This window comes from Malania oleifera, chromosome 4, assembly GCF_029873635.1.
Source record: "Malania oleifera isolate guangnan ecotype guangnan chromosome 4, ASM2987363v1, whole genome shotgun sequence".
Taxonomy (NCBI): domain Eukaryota; kingdom Viridiplantae; phylum Streptophyta; class Magnoliopsida; order Santalales; family Ximeniaceae; genus Malania; species Malania oleifera.
The window spans coordinates 56,723,020-56,741,207 of record NC_080420.1 but is presented as its reverse complement, the minus strand read 5'-3'; the positions used below and the strand labels follow the sequence as shown (position 1 = coordinate 56,741,207).

The 18,188-nt window shown below is 35.3% G+C and overlaps 1 protein-coding gene across 1 annotated transcript in view; it reads right to left on the bottom strand.

The window, feature by feature from the left end:
• Positions 1 to 4,811: 4,811 nt before the first annotated feature.
• The window catches only part of LOC131154526 (nuclear pore complex protein NUP155), a 78,178-nt gene continuing 64,801 nt past the window's right edge, over positions 4,812 to 18,188 (bottom strand). The window contains exons 11-13 of the mRNA XM_058107343.1: positions 14,656 to 14,874; positions 14,184 to 14,512; positions 4,812 to 5,178 (exon numbers count right to left, since the gene is read on the bottom strand). Coding sequence (XP_057963326.1) covers positions 5,067 to 5,178; positions 14,184 to 14,512; positions 14,656 to 14,874 — 660 coding nt within the window. The 3' untranslated portion in view covers positions 4,812 to 5,066. The remainder of the gene's footprint in view (positions 5,179 to 14,183; positions 14,513 to 14,655; positions 14,875 to 18,188) is intronic.

The following is an 18,188-nucleotide window of genomic DNA, read 5'->3' as shown; positions in this document are numbered from 1 at the left end:
ACCAAAGGCAGCAGGGTTGATTATCTCTGTTTTTCCTATATTTAACTACGTATCTATATTTTAGTAAAATAACAACTTGGAGATACTCATACCCCAATTTTCAGCACAATGTCTATTTTCTCAAGCAGTTATCTTATTTATGATTTACCAGGTTAAAAATTATGTGGCATGAGTACAATTTTAATTGGCATGAATGAAAAGGTTTTGTGTAATGCTAAATTGTAATGGCTATGAGATGAGATTAGATATGATTGCCGAGGGCCAAGTTATGATTGATGGTCGAGGGCCGATGTTAGTAAACAATATATGATAGATATTCCACAGAATTACAAACAACTTATGTTTTACACAGTTTTATGAAAATGAATCATGATTTCAGTTTTATGATGTAAATTGTCATATATGATTTTAGAGCCCTACGAATATGATGTTGTGTTATGAGCATGGTACCATAGTTATATGTGGGAGTGAGTGCAACCACACGTCTTAAATAGAGTATGGATATTTGATAGAAGATTGGTGACCTGGGTATAGTACTCAGAATTCCGGGGCCCCATCTGATGCATAATTGCGGGTGACCCTCCCTATGCAGAATTCCAAATATAGGGTAGGCCCAATCATACTTGCTACTTAGTTTGACTTAGCTATAGTCGGCCGGCTATATGCTAGGTCTAGCTTACGGGCCACACAACCCGTCATAGGGGGAAGCATGTCGTAGTAGTATGTGAACGCGTGACAACTCTAATTTATCAGTCTAGGTTGTATCTTTTAGGCATATATGGGCATATTTACTATAGAATGGACTATATTGAGCTAGCAGTATATTACTCAGAAATTATGTATTTTCAGATATACAGTTCAGTACAGTTTTAAAATTCTAGTTAAATGTATTTAATTGTTATCAGTAATATGTTTATACGAAATCTCATGCTAGTCACACACTGATGATAATATGATCCATCTTACGAAGAGGTGTCTCACCCTATCATACAAATCATGTTTCAGGTCCTTTGAGGGATCGAGTTTAGCGTATCGCCAGGCTGGTGTTAGACAGTTGTTAGATATTGTTAGAGCTGGTAAGACATAAACAACAGTTTTCATGCTTTTGGAATTTGTAATATTATGATATGGATTTGGTATGTTGTTGAAAACAGTTAGAAACTCTGGTAACTATTTGATGTATTAGAAATTTTTTCGTTGTGTATGTATATGATGATCAGGATGGAACACCCATTTTCTCTTATTATGGCGGGTTGTATATATTTATGGTATCAGATAAATGTGTATGTTATACTTTAGTAGCACTCCAGGCCCAAATAGAGGGTCGGAGGGTTACAAATGAATAGAAGAAGCAAGGGATGAGTGATTAGTTGCATCAACAGATTCTAGAATAGATGCAAAAGCATATGAATGAACAGATGCATCAACAAATGCATAAGTAGAAGCATCGATAGATACAAGAATAGAAGCATTAACTGATGCTAGAACAAATTAATAAGGAGAAGCATCAGCAGATGCAATAACACACACGTCAATAGATGCTTGAACATGTTTGTACACAATTCTACTCAAAGGATCTTACCATAAATGTAAGTAAGAAATAATTCTAAACATCAATTAAAGCAAGTTATCGGTGACTTAAATACTGATGTGACAACAATATCAAATTTTAAGTACTTCTGTGGAAATTTTGCTTTTATATCAAAAATTGAACCAAATAACATTTAAGAGGAAGAACATGATGAATTCTAGATGCTTGCAATACAAGAGGAATTAAATTAGTTTAAAAGAAACAATGTATGGACTCTAGTGTTCAAACCTAAAGATCATTATACAATTAAAGAAAAATGGATTCTTAAGAATATAAATAATGAATCAGTAAACATTATTAGAAATAAAGCTATATTAATTTTCCAAGGTTATTCTCAGGAAGAAGAAGACATTGATTTTGAGGAGACCTTCGTAGTACAAGCTAGATTGGAATCTATTCCTTGCATTTTCTAACTATATGCATTTTAAATTATTCCAAATGGGAGTTAAAGTTAACTTCTTAAAAGGATATATTGAAGAGGAAGTTTATGTTTCTCAACCTCATGATTTTGAATGTCATGATTATCCTGAACATGTGTTTAAATTGAACAAGGAAATTACATGGGCTTAAGCAAGCTCCTAGTGCTTAGTATGAACAGTTGAGTAACTTTCCAATAATAAATTACTTTATTAGAGGAAGTTTTGATAAGCCATTGTTCATAAAGTTTAAAAATAATGAAATTTTGATTGTTCAAATCTATGTTGAAATCTTGCGACCCTTGATAAATCACTTTATTAGAGCAACCCCCAAGGCTTCATTTTTTAAGTATTGAAAAATTAGGATCATTCATTATATTTTTGCTAGTTAGTTATTGCCCAAGAAAGGTTTCATAGCTACAATCAATGATACTAATTACTATTGTTACGCAGAATCATTAAGAAGAAAAAGATCACTCTTCCTATATTTATGATGAATCACATGGTGTCAGTGATTCAAAAGAAATTTGCTGCTTTTCCATATGGTCATATTTTATGCAAGTTTTTCTCTTGAATGGGTGTCAATTTTGAGATTACAAGGCTTGCTCCCGTCAAAACTATTATGTATAATGAGCATTCTCTTAAAGCTATGAAATTTGTTAAGACTAAGTCTAGATGGACTACGAAGGAAGATTCTAAAAAGTCTATATCACTACCATTTGGTTTTGTTCCATCCATTTCTACTAAATCCTCACTTGCCATTTAGCCACATGTGTATACCCAAATTCAAGACAATCAAAGCAAACAATATATTACAAATAAAAAGTTTGATTTTTTTTGTTGATAGGATGGATAATTTGGAAGTCATGATTGCTAAAAAAATGTTGAAACTCTAAAGATCTTAAAGCAAAATGAGGAAATTGTGGCTTTGGTCCAACCATAACCTCTCTATTGCAGAACCTTATTGATGGTTATTTTTCAATTTTCAACAATTTTTGGGCTATGTAAACTTGTTTACTACTGATACTATTTGTCTCTCTGTTTCTTTTGTTGATGTCAAAAGAGGGAGAACTTCTTGTTTATATTATGCTCCAAAACTACTTTGTGTGATAACATGATGATATTTTTGGTCATAATTTATGCAATGATATGATGAAATGATATTTTTTTAGCTTATTGTACTCTCTTATTTGTGCCATATAACTAAAATATATTGATATATATATATATATATATATATATATATATATATATATCATTTTGAGTACCATACATAGAGTAAGGGGTTTCTTATTTCTATAAATTATGGCATATATTGGGAGGGGGGAGGGGGCATAATATTCATGATTGAGTTTTGTCATCATATAAAAAGGAGGAAAATGTTGGAATTAGATGTTGACAAAACATGTTTGAAATAGTATGTGTAAGACTCAAAACAAGTATGGAATGTCAATGTGTGCTTATTAGACTAGTATGATAATTAGTAAGAATCATTATTAGATGCTTCAATAGATGAACTAATAGATGCTTCAACAGAAGCATTGATGGATGCTTCAATAGAATCATTGATAGATTCTTCAACAGAGGCCTTAACATAAACATTGATGCATGCTTCAATACAAAAGCTATGATAGACTTCTCAACAGATGATTCATAAGATGTCAAATGAAGTTACTTAAGTATATTGTATATCATTACCATTAATTATCTCTTAGAAGTTTAATCATTATTATCTCTTTGATTATCAATAAGTTTGATTTAACTATATTTACCTTGAGTGATTAATTATAAGCATCAAAATCTGACACATTCGAGTGTTTGACTTAGTTTTTGGAACTCAAGCTATATTCTTGAAAATTCAATTCTCGAAAATTAAGTTTCTGACTATTCGATCATTGACAAAATATATCTATTGGGTAGTTATTAAAATTTGAGCATACTAATTTCATTGTAATATTTTTCAAATAGGTTGAGACTAAATCAAGTCTCTTTAGTATCAATGATTTAGAATAAGAATCATTTTGAGTGCATTAGAAAAGAACCTTTAGACTAATCTTGTCTACACTATTGTCACTTAAGTGTTTCCTCCATGGCTAAGGATCTTGAGTGCCGTCGCACTAATTTTGAGTTGTGCCAAGAGGAAGTTGTGTTGAGTTGTCGTCTTCACTGAGAGGTCTCTATGTAATAGTCGATTGACTTTAATGAGAATTCTCAAACTATTTCATTTGGCGACTGAATGTTAGTGTAATGGCCAAAACACTATAAATCTAGTATCATTGGTATTGATTTAACTTTATTTACGTGCCCTTTGTAATTGTGCTTAGATTACATATCTTTTACTGCTATCAAATTAATCATCAATTTCATTTGAAAAAAGAAAAACAAATTCAATTAATAGCATCTTTTAGTCTGCAAATATGAAGAATAAACGTGAATAGAATTTTTTTTTTTCTCATTTAAGCCTAAGCATTAACTCCACATTGCCCAGACCAATATTTAGCACAACACTATTTTCAAGAAAAAAATATATATATATTTTTAAAATTTTTAAAGAGTGATTCTCCTTGTTTTGGAAAATTTCCCAATATTAAATTTAAGCATGAATTATTTCATTTAGTTGAACTTCAAAAATGAAATCAAAATAAACGGAAGAAAGAAAAAAAGAAGCAAAGACAATTTTCCAGAGGCCCCATGATTGCTAGTCAGTGATGCCCGGTGACGAGGGACTCAACTCCAGTTTGTGGACCGGGCAACTTGGAACTTTGAATCTCTTCCAAACCACCACACACGCAGGAAGCCAAAAGTTTTGCTCAGAAATCATGCACAACTGTGAATATTATCTCATTCCTCTGTAAGATCAAGCTTACTGTTACATTTACCAACCATGCAACGGGAAAAAAAAAAAAAGAAAAAAAAGAAAGAGCTTACAGTTACATCTGATGCCGGTGCGCCATTTTATTTTGTTGACATCTAATATGAATCAATACAACAGATATTTGCTAAACAAATATAACATTCCATACACCATCCATCATACATTGAATGTGAAACAATTAAAGTCAGTCAGAAGAAAACGGGTTTATTAATGATTCTTCAAGCTCACGAAAACCTCGGTAGACTGCCTGAGTCTGACTCTGTGGAAGGGCCAACCGCCGCACCTCAGTCATGTATCTGTCATCCAAATTCAGCAAGATGAGAGAAAAACCCAAGGAAAAACATCAATTTGTATAACCCTGCTGAAAGATTAAACACACACACACACACATATATGAACAAAATTGAATAACTCTAATGAAGATTAAACATAAAATATACGTATGTATCCAATAATATATACCATATACAACCTATTATAAGCCAATCAACCATTATTCCATCAAAATTCAAGAAAATATCATAAATTACATAAATTTTTATCTCACATATGTGCACATAATACTAAACATAAGTCATCTAAAAAAAATAGAACTTAAATATTGACATTGATTAAGTATTTAAAGCAATCTTGCATATATAAAGAAAAGCATGCTCAAGTAATTGGACTGAACCTGTACAAATTACCATAAGCTCTGAAAAAACCAAAGGAAACTTTCAATTATATAATTTAAATCAAAATTTAACAAGTATTAAATAAATAAAAAAAAAATTTGTTTTTTTATTTAATAAATTAGAGCAATGATATTAAAAAGCTGTGTAGGCAGCTGTTTGCTACAGTCTAGCTGTCTTCGACATTGTTTAGCAGTTTTCTGGTTGTGTGCTTCTTGCTTTGTGGCTTATGAAGATTTTGTATTTCTATGTATTTCGCAGTCTGCTAATAATATTCTTCTTACCTTGTGAAGAAGAACGATGACTTATAATCTTGCTATCCATTTCCCAGGACAGTAAGAGTTTTCAAAAATCATCACTGGGAAATCGCTAAAAATTTGCATCAAGTTTCTACCAGTGCAAGTTACAAGTTCTATTGCTAAGTTAGAACATTGCATAACATACAAAGACTTGTTCGAAAATTGCATGTTAGTGTTTTAAATGCAAAAGATGCAGACAACAATAGCAGCCATCCAATGCACTGGGCTAGTGTGAATCCAGACATCAGTTTTTTGTCTTTATCTGTGTCCATATTTTGTTTTATTTTATTTTATTTTATTTTATTTTGGTTTGTTGGTGTTTAACATGTAAGTGCTTTTGTTAAAGTAAATATCATCATTATTCGTCATCATCTTCTTCATCTTTTTTTCTTGAATAGGAAATAAAAATCAATTAGTTTTCAAACACGAAAAGGTACGGCTAGCCCATAGATAATATATTTGAATAAGCTCAGAAGTGTATCAAAAATTAATTACAGAATCAAAAAATATAATCATATATTGCCCACACAAAAAACCAACATAAAAGCCTCTAGAATGGCAGGCTTCCTTTACTTTTTTCCTGCTTGTATTATGTATCAAATCCTATTGACCAATCAAAAGTTGAAGAAGGATTTTTTCCCCTTCTTTTTTTCTTGCTTTTGGTTTTACAAGTCAGCGTAGGGGAGCTGCGTTTGGGCGTAGAAGACAGGCTGAAATTGTTGTAGTATCCAGCATTTCAAAACTTGGTCCTAAAAGGCTACCCTCCATAAAGTCACCAAATTTCCAAATCTGGTCCACGCCAAAAACTGTCAACCAAAGCAGACTTCTCAAAATGTGCCCAGATTAACCAATGGTCGCTAAAGAATGAAACCAGAAAATTACCATGATCATTGAGCAAGATGCATCAATTTTAACTTGAAAGTCTGCCTAATTTTTTTGGGATGTTCTCATTAAAGCTTAATTCCCTATGGCACCAGGTGATTAGAAGAAATAGAAGTATGGAGGTTCCTCCAAAAGGGATCCTAGAGGAAGTGGCAATATTTCCCATGCGAAAGCTTTTTACCCAAGTTGCTTGTGTTTTCTTTCCACATACTCAATTTAGAGAGGGTAATGGTTAATAGGTTTTGGTAAGGGAGGACATTGGGGTGGGAGGCGTCTCATTGGAGATGTTGGTGCCTCATTTTTTAGATATCTACGGTTCACAATGCAACAATCACTTCTTTTTTCGAAAGGGGGCTCACTTTCTTGAGACTTGCACTTCTTTAGGAATCTCAATAAAAGAGAGGGACAAGCATACAACATTGTTGAGTGTTTTGGACTATTTTGCTCCCCAAATTAGGAGTGATACGAGGGTTTGGCTAGGAGATTCATCAGGGTCTTTTTCTTCCAAGTCTTTCTTCATTTACTAAAACCCCAAACCCCCAGTTATTTCATTTGAAAAGCTAAGGTTCCTTCAAAGAGCCAAGCTTTCATCTGGACCATGACTCTTAAAAACAGAATTAATATGCAAGACGATTAGAGGTTACAACTATAAGGCAACCATCCACATATTTGTATAATATGCTGAGACTCTAATGACACAAGTGTTCACTTTTTCTAAATTGTTGGTTGGCCAGCCAACTGTGGAAACAGTCCTTTTTCTTGCTTTGGCAAAGCACAGGTGGCATCTCAAAATTGAGTGACTTCCCATTGGTGAGATTCTGCTTTGGAAAAAGTATGAAAGAGAAGACTTTATGGATGCGTGCTTGTAAGCTACACTTGGGATCTGTTTGATCAAGAGAACAAAAGAATCTTCAAGGCTCAAACAACTTATCCCCATTCACTATAGGATACTGGCTTCCTTTTGGCCAGATTTTTTTGGGGTTTTTTTTTTGGGGGGGAGGGGATGCTGAGACTCTAATGAGACAAATGTTCACTTTTTCTAAATTGTTGGCTGGCCAGCCAACTGTGGAAACAGTCTTTTTTCTTGCTTTGGCAAAGCATGGGTGGTATCTCAAAATAGAGTGACTTCCTGTTGGTGAGATTCTGCTTTGGAAAAAGTACGAAAGAGAAGACTTTATGGATGCGTGCTCATAAGGTACACTTAGGATCTGTTTGATCAAGAGAACGAAAGAAGAAGAAGAAGAAGAAGTAGCAGCAGCCGCAGGGAGACGGAACAGAAACAGAAGAACAGCGAAGGGGAAGTACAGAACAGAGCTGAGAGACAGAATTAGAAGACAGATAAGAGAAGGAAGAAGAAGAGAAGTTCCTGCAGGAGAGAGAGAGAGAGAGAGAGGGAAACTGCAATCTGATTCAAACAATAACTGTACATCCACTAGCATGTCCAGCACTTAAAACCAATAAAACACATATTGACAAATAGGACCCAACTAAACACATAATTACAAATACTAAAAGAAGTCATTAAAAAAGTACAAAGAGGTCCTCCATACACATTTCCTAAACCTTCTTAAGCCTATGCCTAAAATGCGTGTGGCGAATGGGCAGCCTAGGGGGTACAGGTGGTCTTCCATCAGGGGGGATCTCAAAGTTGAAGTGGTTATCTGTATGGCTTGATTAGCTTGATACCCATAAAGAGACTCTCAAAGATAATTTTGAACTTTTGGACATCCCTAACAATGATTTCAAGGGTGAAGAATATTAATGAGCAACAGAAGCCTTTTAATGATTCAGGATTCACACACCATACAACAAATTCCAAATTAAAGCATGACTAATATGGAGTTTGTTTTGTATATTGGGACTCTTCAACAGATTTAGAATGTCCCCTCCCAGGAGGATGACTAAGTGGAGCCATGGAGGTTAACCAATCACTTTATAATTAAGTAGTCATTCAAGAAGAGGGCATATATCAAGCACTTAACCAAAGTTCCCACTCAACTGATAGTAATCAGCTGATTGTTTTTCTTTGAATAACGCACATTTGTTCTATAAAGTCTGCAAAGAAAATTTTGGATGGTAACAGACTTATTTACCTACACATGTTGGGAAGAAACATGATTTTTCAAATAATATATCATTGGATGATGTGCCCGAATCATGGTGGTTAAAATCACAATCCAAATTCTATTTAGCCAAACAAATTGGTAGGAATCACAAATTGGTAAGATTGCAATAAGATGTTGGGATAAGTAGGATCATAATATGATCATGGTAGGATCATAAGATCCTACAATACAATATATTTCTAAGTTTCTACCAAGTTACTTGCACTATAGGCTTGCCGTTTCTCCTATACAACTTGCACAAGGCATGAACAACTTAGGAAGCATTTTGATTAATCTCGTATTAACAAAATTAGACTCAAATTTGTTTTTTAGATTGACGTTCATCAAGGGCTTCAAACATCAATATTTAGGTAGATATAACGAGAGATTTAATACACTAAAGCATTAGGTAATAATGATGATGGTGACAATGATTTTAATGATGGGCTTGAGGAAGCCACTCATGACAATCTTGACGATACTAATGAACCAAATTGTGAATGTTAACACAAATGTTAACGAGCTCTAAGTTTGGCTTTTGTTATTTGTTTGCCATTTTTAAAAAAAAAAAAAATATTTCAGAAGTTCATGTTGTATAGTTTTTGTTGACTAGCATCAAACCAATGTTTTAAAAGGCTCAATCAAGGCTTGCCTCAAGGCGAGACATGCCTAAAATGCCTAGAGGCTCAATATAAAATACAAAATTCTGAAAAGGCTAACACATCAAACATTGAGGCTTACACATTTGTACAAAAGGCACACCCATTGAACCTTTTTAGTTGGGGATTACGCATTTCCCAAGTTAGATTTGATTAGAAAATTTTAACTACATATTTATATAAAAGGAATGGTAACACAAGTTGATTCCTAAAACTCTTGAACCTCAACCTTTCCAAAATAATTGAGATTTGCATTTTAGATCTTAAAAATAATTTGAACTTTGCATTGTTATAGCTCTCTCTTGCCATGATATATGTAATGAATTCAAGTGAATGGCCAACAAGTAGATTACAAATTATATTTGATGTTTTTATTTATATTTTATTTGCGAATTTCTCAATTTTATTTTATTTTTAAAAATGTGTAATTTATTTACATATTTTTATCTAAATATAAAATTCTCAAAAGGCTTACACCCCAACACCTTAATGCTTGAGCCACGCCCCTTAAGTGTTAAAATGTCTTGCCTTACGCCTTCGCCTTTCAAAACATTTGTGTGGGACAGTTTGTTTTTCTTATTTTATATATAGATATGTATTCTTTTTTCATTATAAGCTGGTTTGATTTAGGAATGCAACAATTTGAACATGTGTTCGCATTGTTAGACAAGGGATCTACCATTATTCCTAGTCTTGAACATTTTCTAGATAACATTTTTAGGTTTATAACATTTAAACTAATGAAAAATAACATATCAATGTATTCGGATTCCTATTTTATGTTAGTAGAATCATATGATCCTCAATCTGATTCTACTAACCCTTCGAACAACCCCAAATAGGATCCAATTCTAACAACCTTGGCCAGAATTGAAAAGAAGACACATGATTAGATTTGGGAATGTTTTCTTGCACATGAATTTAGCTAAAAAAAATCATAAAGAAGCTGCTACAGCTATTTAAAGGCTACAATATGGAATTTAAAAGAGTTATTCTAATTTTTCTTCCAAAATTGATTGCTTTTTAAGTTAGTTGAGCATAATAACTGGAAGCTACATGCAAGAGTTTTCACAAGTGGGATAAGAATCACCCATTAACTTGCATGGGCCATAATAAGAACATTGTTTGAGATATCAATATATCATGGGATGTATAAGCCAAACACAAGGGTGAGTTCACTCTTCCTACTTGTTGAGAAATGATACAGGAGAGAGAGAGAGAGAGAGAGAGGTGCAATCCAATTTACAGCTCACAACACAGCATCTCAAAGCCATTCACACTACTATTGCAGCCTGTACAAGTACTCAAGTATTTTGGGTTTATTTCATTCTGTATGCCTGGGATTACTTTAAAGAAATGGCTGTGATTTAGTGTTTTAAGGGCTTCTAGAGCTTCTTCTTACAAGAAATAGATGTTTAAGACTCATTGCAAGCAGCCACAGCTTGAATTTTATTATCAATAAAATTTCAGCCTTTGGCCCTTAAGAGCTAAGTTCTCTTGAGATACTAAGATTATGCAATTTCAAGCCCAAGAAGAGGTTTTCCATTTGTTTCCCTCAAAGAAACATTGGCTTCAAACGATAACCAAAGTCCTTGTCTCACCAGCCTCCAAACTGTACCATCTTCTGCTCACACCCATGTCTGGGGAACTATTTCAGCTTATGCTTCATTAATCAGCCAGTTCATCATAAAAGAAACTGTATCCAACAAACCAAAATAAAAATTCTAATGATCCATTGTCTGAAAGCTGAATCACCAAATGCAACATGCCTTGGAGGCTATAGTGAGTTCGCCTGGACAGACACTGAGATGAGGTGACCTGAAGGAGTCAAGAAGCAAGAGGCAATGCCATGTACAAATGAGAGAAGAGAGGCTTGTAAAGTTAAAATCTTTAGGGCCTAGGGCCTCATACTGGTGCGTCACCATCCATACCTAAATATATCAGTATATGTTCAGGTAGGAAAGATGCCAGCGCCAGGATGGAAGACTCACAACACAATCCCCATACTCTAGCAAATCAAAGACAAGTGACCTAAATATGGTGCTACCCCACTCAACCTCAAGAAGTCCGAACTCTGAAGTCCGAAAGTCAAGGAAGAAAGTGTAGCTGATTGGAAACAAGACAATGAATTTGCTGGCCAAGACAGATAACCAGCTTAGTGAGAGTCATACCTAGCCATCAGGAAAGCTCAATGGCATTGCACTGTTATGGCTATTATTTGGTGTGTTTCGTTGGAAAGGAACGCCAGAATATTCAAAGGTGTGTATACGGCTAACAATTTGCTTTGGAGTAGGGTGGTATATCTTGCGTAGCTGTGCCTGCCATCAAATGGCTTTTTTTTTTCCCATCATGTTTCCCCGGAAGATTTGCAGCAGGATTGGTTGGCCCTGCTACATTGAGTTCCGTTCTCAGTTTAGGTTGCATTCTTTGTAACTAGTTTCTATTGATGTAAAGAGAGGACTTCTTATTCTCCCATTCTTTCTTTCTTTCTCTTCCTTTCTCTTTCTAATTTTCTAATGTAAATTCTTCTCCCTTTTAATACAATTCTTTATTTATCAAGAAAACAACCTAGTCATCAGGCCAGAACACCCAAGTTGTGCCGAAAATCTTGAAGGTGGGAGCGGAAAATGACTGCTCTATGAGAAAAAGTGCTAATCCCACCAATAACATGGCCACAATGCCATGCCTTTAAGTGACGTGAACAAGACTGCGCCCCAAACCAATGCAAGTGCTTTTGTAGGGTGGGTTTTTATCAGTTCAAATTTGCAGAGTTACAGTTGAGAGAAATGGAACCACCCTGGAACTGGTTTCTGACAACAAAACCATGGGAGCTTAATGGAGGAGCTGATTAGCCTCGGAGTAGCCAATAGCCTTGCAGGGCCAGACTAACTTTTGAGGCGCTAGCCAACCTTGAAGGCACCATGATCTTGAAGGCTTTGCTGGCCCTAAATAAGCAAAATAACCAATGTTTTAAAACCCAGATTGGAAAGCAAACCGGATGGCCATCTGGTTTCTGGTTCAGGTGGTCCAACCTGTTTAACCAGCCCGGTTCTATATATAATAATGTTACATTTTAAGCTGCCTTTTTACATTTTGGTGCTGTAGGCTGGTGGTCAGATCCATTGCTTATTACCCTTCACTGCAGGTTTGATTCCCTTGAGAACCTTCTACATGTCCCATTATTTTGTATTTATAGCTAACAGCACCAAGTTCCAATAACTATTGTTTATTATCTGTAATATATATTGTTTATTTTTTTCAATTTTTTCTTGTGTAGGGCATTCCCAAAGAACAGCTTTTATACCTTAAACCTATAACCCCAAGTACCAACCACCCTTTATTATTATAATAATATACATTTATGATATTGTTTATTTAATATTTGATTTTTATTTTGAGTGGTCCTCAATTCCCTTGAATCTCTTCCCCTTCCCTTCCTGTTCTTTGAACTTTCAAGCCACAAGAGTTACGGACTTTGCAGTAATAACAAATTGCAGATTCGCAAGCTACTTGCCATGGGATGCTAAGATATAATATTGTCATCTGAGCACAACGATGATGGATGGATTCTTTTCTGCCATTGCAGCTGCTATCACTCTCTCTCTCTCTCTAAATTTTTCTTTCAACAAATCATGAGCTGGAAAAATGAAGTCTCTGATGACCCCAGTTCTGTCCAGTTTGCAGGGCTGATCCTGTTTTGTCCAGTTTGTCCTGGTTTTAACTGGGTTTTGATTTATTCAAAAATATGATGAGAATCGGACAGCATGATAAACTGAGTCCCGGTCCAACAGCTTCAACAGCTGGCCGGGTCCTGTCTGGTTTTCAGAACACAGCAATTAACCTTAAAGACACAAAGAAGTCTTGGGCACTATCTAGCTTTGAAGGGATCACTAGCCTTTGAGGTGCAGAATGCTGGAGGCACTGCACTGGCTAGCCTCAGCATGAACACCAGCCTTGGAGGCTCCTTAAGCTATCATCAGTAAAAATGAATTGGCCCGTGCACAAGGTTCTCATGCCATCAGGGGTCTGGGGAGGGCAAGCCTTGGCTTAGTGGTAAGACTGATACTTCCAAACATGAAGGTCACAGGTTCCAATCACAGAAACAATCTCTCACATGGAGGAAACACAAAAATTCATAGGATCATCTGCATTGCAACCATGGCTTCACCCAATCACAGCCAGCAATGAGGCATTTGGCAAGCAATCCATGGGGAACATCTCAGACAAGAACATCTACAAACAACATAATTGACACTAGGGCCACTGTGAGAACCAAATCCAATAATTCTGTGTTTCCACTTTGGTCTAATCTCACCATTGTGGCACTCAAGAGTCTAGCACATTCCAGAAATCCTATCAACAAAGAATATTGCTTACAATTGCACAAATTTTGTTTGTTAACAGCCAAAATGTTATGGAGAAAAACATTATTGCCAGGTAACAACTAATGCTTTAGAAATAAAAAAAAAAGTCTCAAAACATATTTAGAGAAAGACATAATATATTGAGCAAAAAACATTCTCAAATTTGAGCTAGTGTGTCGATGGTTGCATGGAAGCACCCAAAAAAGGTGGGGGAAAAAAAGGCATTTAGAGAAAAACATAATATATTGTGTACTATGAGGATGCATGTGAATTTTTTCAAAAACAAAAAAAAAATCATAACAACAACAACAACACTCTGACCTGTTCGCTGCACTTGTGATCCTATCCCGAACCCCTTGGTTAACGACTGTCGTTTGCTCTAGGGAGAATGTTCCACCTAAGATTAGAGAAGCTCCAGTAGCACTCGTACCCATTCTTTGTGCAAATATGGACATTGCCCACTCACGCAGGACCACGAGCACTGAACGGAGAAGCCGTAACCGTAGAATTGGTGATGGCAATATGGCTCCATTTGACAGCAATTGATCATAAGTATTCAATACAGGTTCAGTTGCACCATTGCAAGCAGCAAGAAGAGCCCTTGCAACATCTTCATCACCAACCAATTCAACCCCTGAAACTGATCTCTCCTACAAAATGAGATTAAATTCATTAAATCAAACAAGCTTGTAAAATGATGGCTAGACAAACACATTTATGACTTTGGGCAAATAAAGCCAGTCTTAAAGAAGTAATTAGAGAAAGATGCATTAACCATATGAGAAGATTCTACCAGTGCAGCCTTTTCAAGATGAAGACAGAGTGTGTCTAAAGGTAAAACAGCGCCATCTCCAGGATAAACATGGGAACCAACCCTTTTCAGTACTGAACAAGCTTCAGCAATGCCTCCCCTTGAAAGAGCTTGATCAATAAGTCTAGCCCACGTTTCCCTTACAATGCTACTATCAGCATCACCAGAAACATTTGCAAAGTACAGTATTTCTAGACATATCTAAAAGCACAAAAGGGAAAGTAAAATTCCATCATAAATCAGAGAATGAGTAGCATATCTAAATATATTAATTCAACAAAAATATGAGACTTTGGTAATAATGCAATGACGACTATGACCAGAGTTAGAATATAATATTTCGCATAAACACTCATAAATTGCACGCATTTAATACAATAGAGTCAAAGATATGTTGAGAATTCCTTTTTTTTTTTTAAATAAACTAGATCATGGAATCCAGCATCCACAAAGCCATCAATTAAACCTTACATAGAAACTGCTTAAGGTTAACTACCAAATTCTTTTATGTTCATTATGTAAATGTTGTTTGTTTCATTGAAGTATTAAAGCAGTTCTCTTCATAGTGCTTTAATAGCACAAATTTTAACAATCTTTAGACAATTTCAAACATATGGAGCGGATTTGGGTATAGCATAGATTGAGGCATACAATATTTATTAAAGTGCAAGAATTGGTTCTCTTGCAAGTCGCTCGTTTGTTCATTTTTTTCTTAGACAAAGAATTTTATTATCGAGAGAAAAAAGAGTACACAAGAAAAAAAGAAAGAGAAAAAGGGGGAAGATAAGATATCTTCTGATGGAAAAGAAGAAAACAACAAAATAAACTCCAAATATATATATAAACAGCTCTGCTAGAGTAAAGCAAGTAAGCAACCAATCCTGCTGTAAATCTACCAATTGTAAATGGAAAAAATCCATTTGCCAAAACACACAATGATGAAGGAACACCACTCTAATCCCAAGTAAGGAAATAGAAGTATCCATATCCTTGTTTTATTTGCACCAAAAGACAGCCATAAACGAAATCCGCCACAAAGCCTTTCTTTCCTTCCCCTTCCCAAGCCACCTAAACAACAAATCATGAAACCCTTCAAAGAGGAAGGGCACACCTAACTCTCTCCAAAAATACCAAACAAGTGACTCCAAAGGGTCCAAGAGAAGTGATAACATAAGAACAAAGGCAAACAAGTCTATCCATTCTTAAAATAGAGGACACAAACATCGGGAAGGAGAAACTTGTTAGGTCTTCATTTCTGAAGGAAGTCATAGGCATTAATTTTTTTCAAGATGGCAGTCTACATAAAAGCCTTAATCTTAGAAGGGATTCCCTTTCCAGATCAAAGAGAAGGATATAAAAGGTGTAGCAATAGGAATATGAGTCAAGTGAAAAAAAGAAAGATTTGCAAGAAAATTCCTTGAAAATCCCAAGAAAAATTTAAATCCCAAACTCTTTTGTCACTCCCCAAATGGAACAGAAGAACTAAGCACACTAATCAAAAATGCAAGTTTATTGATCTCTCTCTCATTAAGATTCCTCGCAAAATGAAAATCCCAACAATACCCACTCTCTTGCAAGAGGAAGAAAGCAGAAATAGAGGTATCATGAAGGGGCAATACAAAGAGGTGAGGAAACATGATAGCCAAATGACCCTCCCCAATTCAATGATCCTCCCTGAAATGGATTCTTTCACCATTACCAACACTAAACCAAACATGAGAGAAAAAGGATTGACAAATCTAAGACACAAATTTCCAAGGACTCAGATAACTAAATATTGTCCCTCATTATAGCATCCCATCTATTTGGAGAAGTCCAAATTTACTGTGGATCAAGGAATTAAAATTCGATTTTGATGGAAGTTTCGATGATCTCAATTAACAAAAACTTTCAACACAAATTTCGATTTGATTTCGATTTATAGAAATGGTGAAAAATTATTGTAAGTGATGGAAATTTATAGTGCAACTTTTAGAAATAATAAAATAGAAGAATAATAAGGCCATAGATAATGGGGAAAGTGTTGTAATTGTAAGGGCATCAAGGGTAAATAAAAAGGCATATTCTGGAATTTGGGATTTTGGAAGGGGTGGAACAGTAAAAGAGGGGGTTGTTAATTAGGTGCTAAAATGTTGCATGGTAAAGAGGCAAAAAGCACAAGCTGTCCAACGACTCTGTGTGAGAGAAGCTGTGAATTGAGAGCCTACGACGATGCCCCTCTTGTTCACTGCCTGCTGCAGCACTGCGAGAGACAGAGACCAAGGAGCTGCAATGCTTAAGCTTGAATAATCGACTCAAGCATAAACAAAGAAAGGAGCTGCAGTGCTTGCTAGGGTTCTTTGAAGTTTTGAGGAAAAGGAAGAAGATGAAGTGATGAGGTAATGCTTATTTTAGGGCTTCAAATTCTTTTTTGTTATCAATTTTTTCCACCAAAATTGGAGCTACAATGCCAAATTTATCAAAATTTTAGAAATTTCGGTCATAATCAACCCAAAATCCAAAATTTCAGTTGAAATTTTTCAAAATGAATGAAAGTGAGTTTCCATTCAATACCCTCCAAAACTCAAAATTCCGACAAAAATATTGATGTTTTGACCAAAATTTTGCCTTCGCAAATACAGTTAAGTTCTAAACAGAAGCGCCACAATCACTTTCCCACCAAGGAAATGTTTTTTGTACAAAAAAATCCAAGACCCAGCCCTCCCTCCCTTTTAGACCTACTCACAGTTATGCAGCAAAACAAAATGATCTCTATCATGCTCATCTATTCCTGACTGCAAGAATGCCTTATCAATTTCTCTATGGGCATCTCGAAGGGAATTGAAAAGAGATAGATAATATAGGAATACAAGACAGGCATAAGTAAGGATAATATGACCCCAAAGAGTAAAAAGAGCTCCTTTCCACCCATCTAGCCTTGTAGCCACTGTCTCAAAAACTAGGTCCCAAAAAGAATCAACAGTAATGTTACCATCTAAGGAGACACCTAAATAGGCAATAAAATAACTTAGAATGCCACAACCAGCTAACCCAGCAAAAGGACTCAGTTAACCCCTACCTACAATAATGCCACTCTTTGAGAAAATTTAAGAACAGACACTTTTTCAAACACCTGCAGAATTGTTACATATTGAAGAAACTACACATTTACACCAAAGTCTGTAAATGGGAAATGCAATATGGATACGTTCTCATGGCCCACCTTTAAGCCTTCCACCAAACATGTATCCACCCCTTAATCATTCTACTCAAAACATCAGCTGCAATAGTGAAAAAGAAGTGGTTTAGAAAATCTAGGCGTCTCAGACCCTTAGAAGCTCTAAACTAGGTATAGCTTCCCCATTCACCAAAACATAAAAAATAACCAACAAAGGCACCCCTTAGTCCACTTCCTCCATCTCACTCCAAACCCTTTCCTGTCGATTGAAGTCCAATTTCAAAACCAATCCCCTCTTTCTTCTCACAACATCTTCAACAACCTCATTAGCTACCAGAACTGCATCTAAGATATGTCT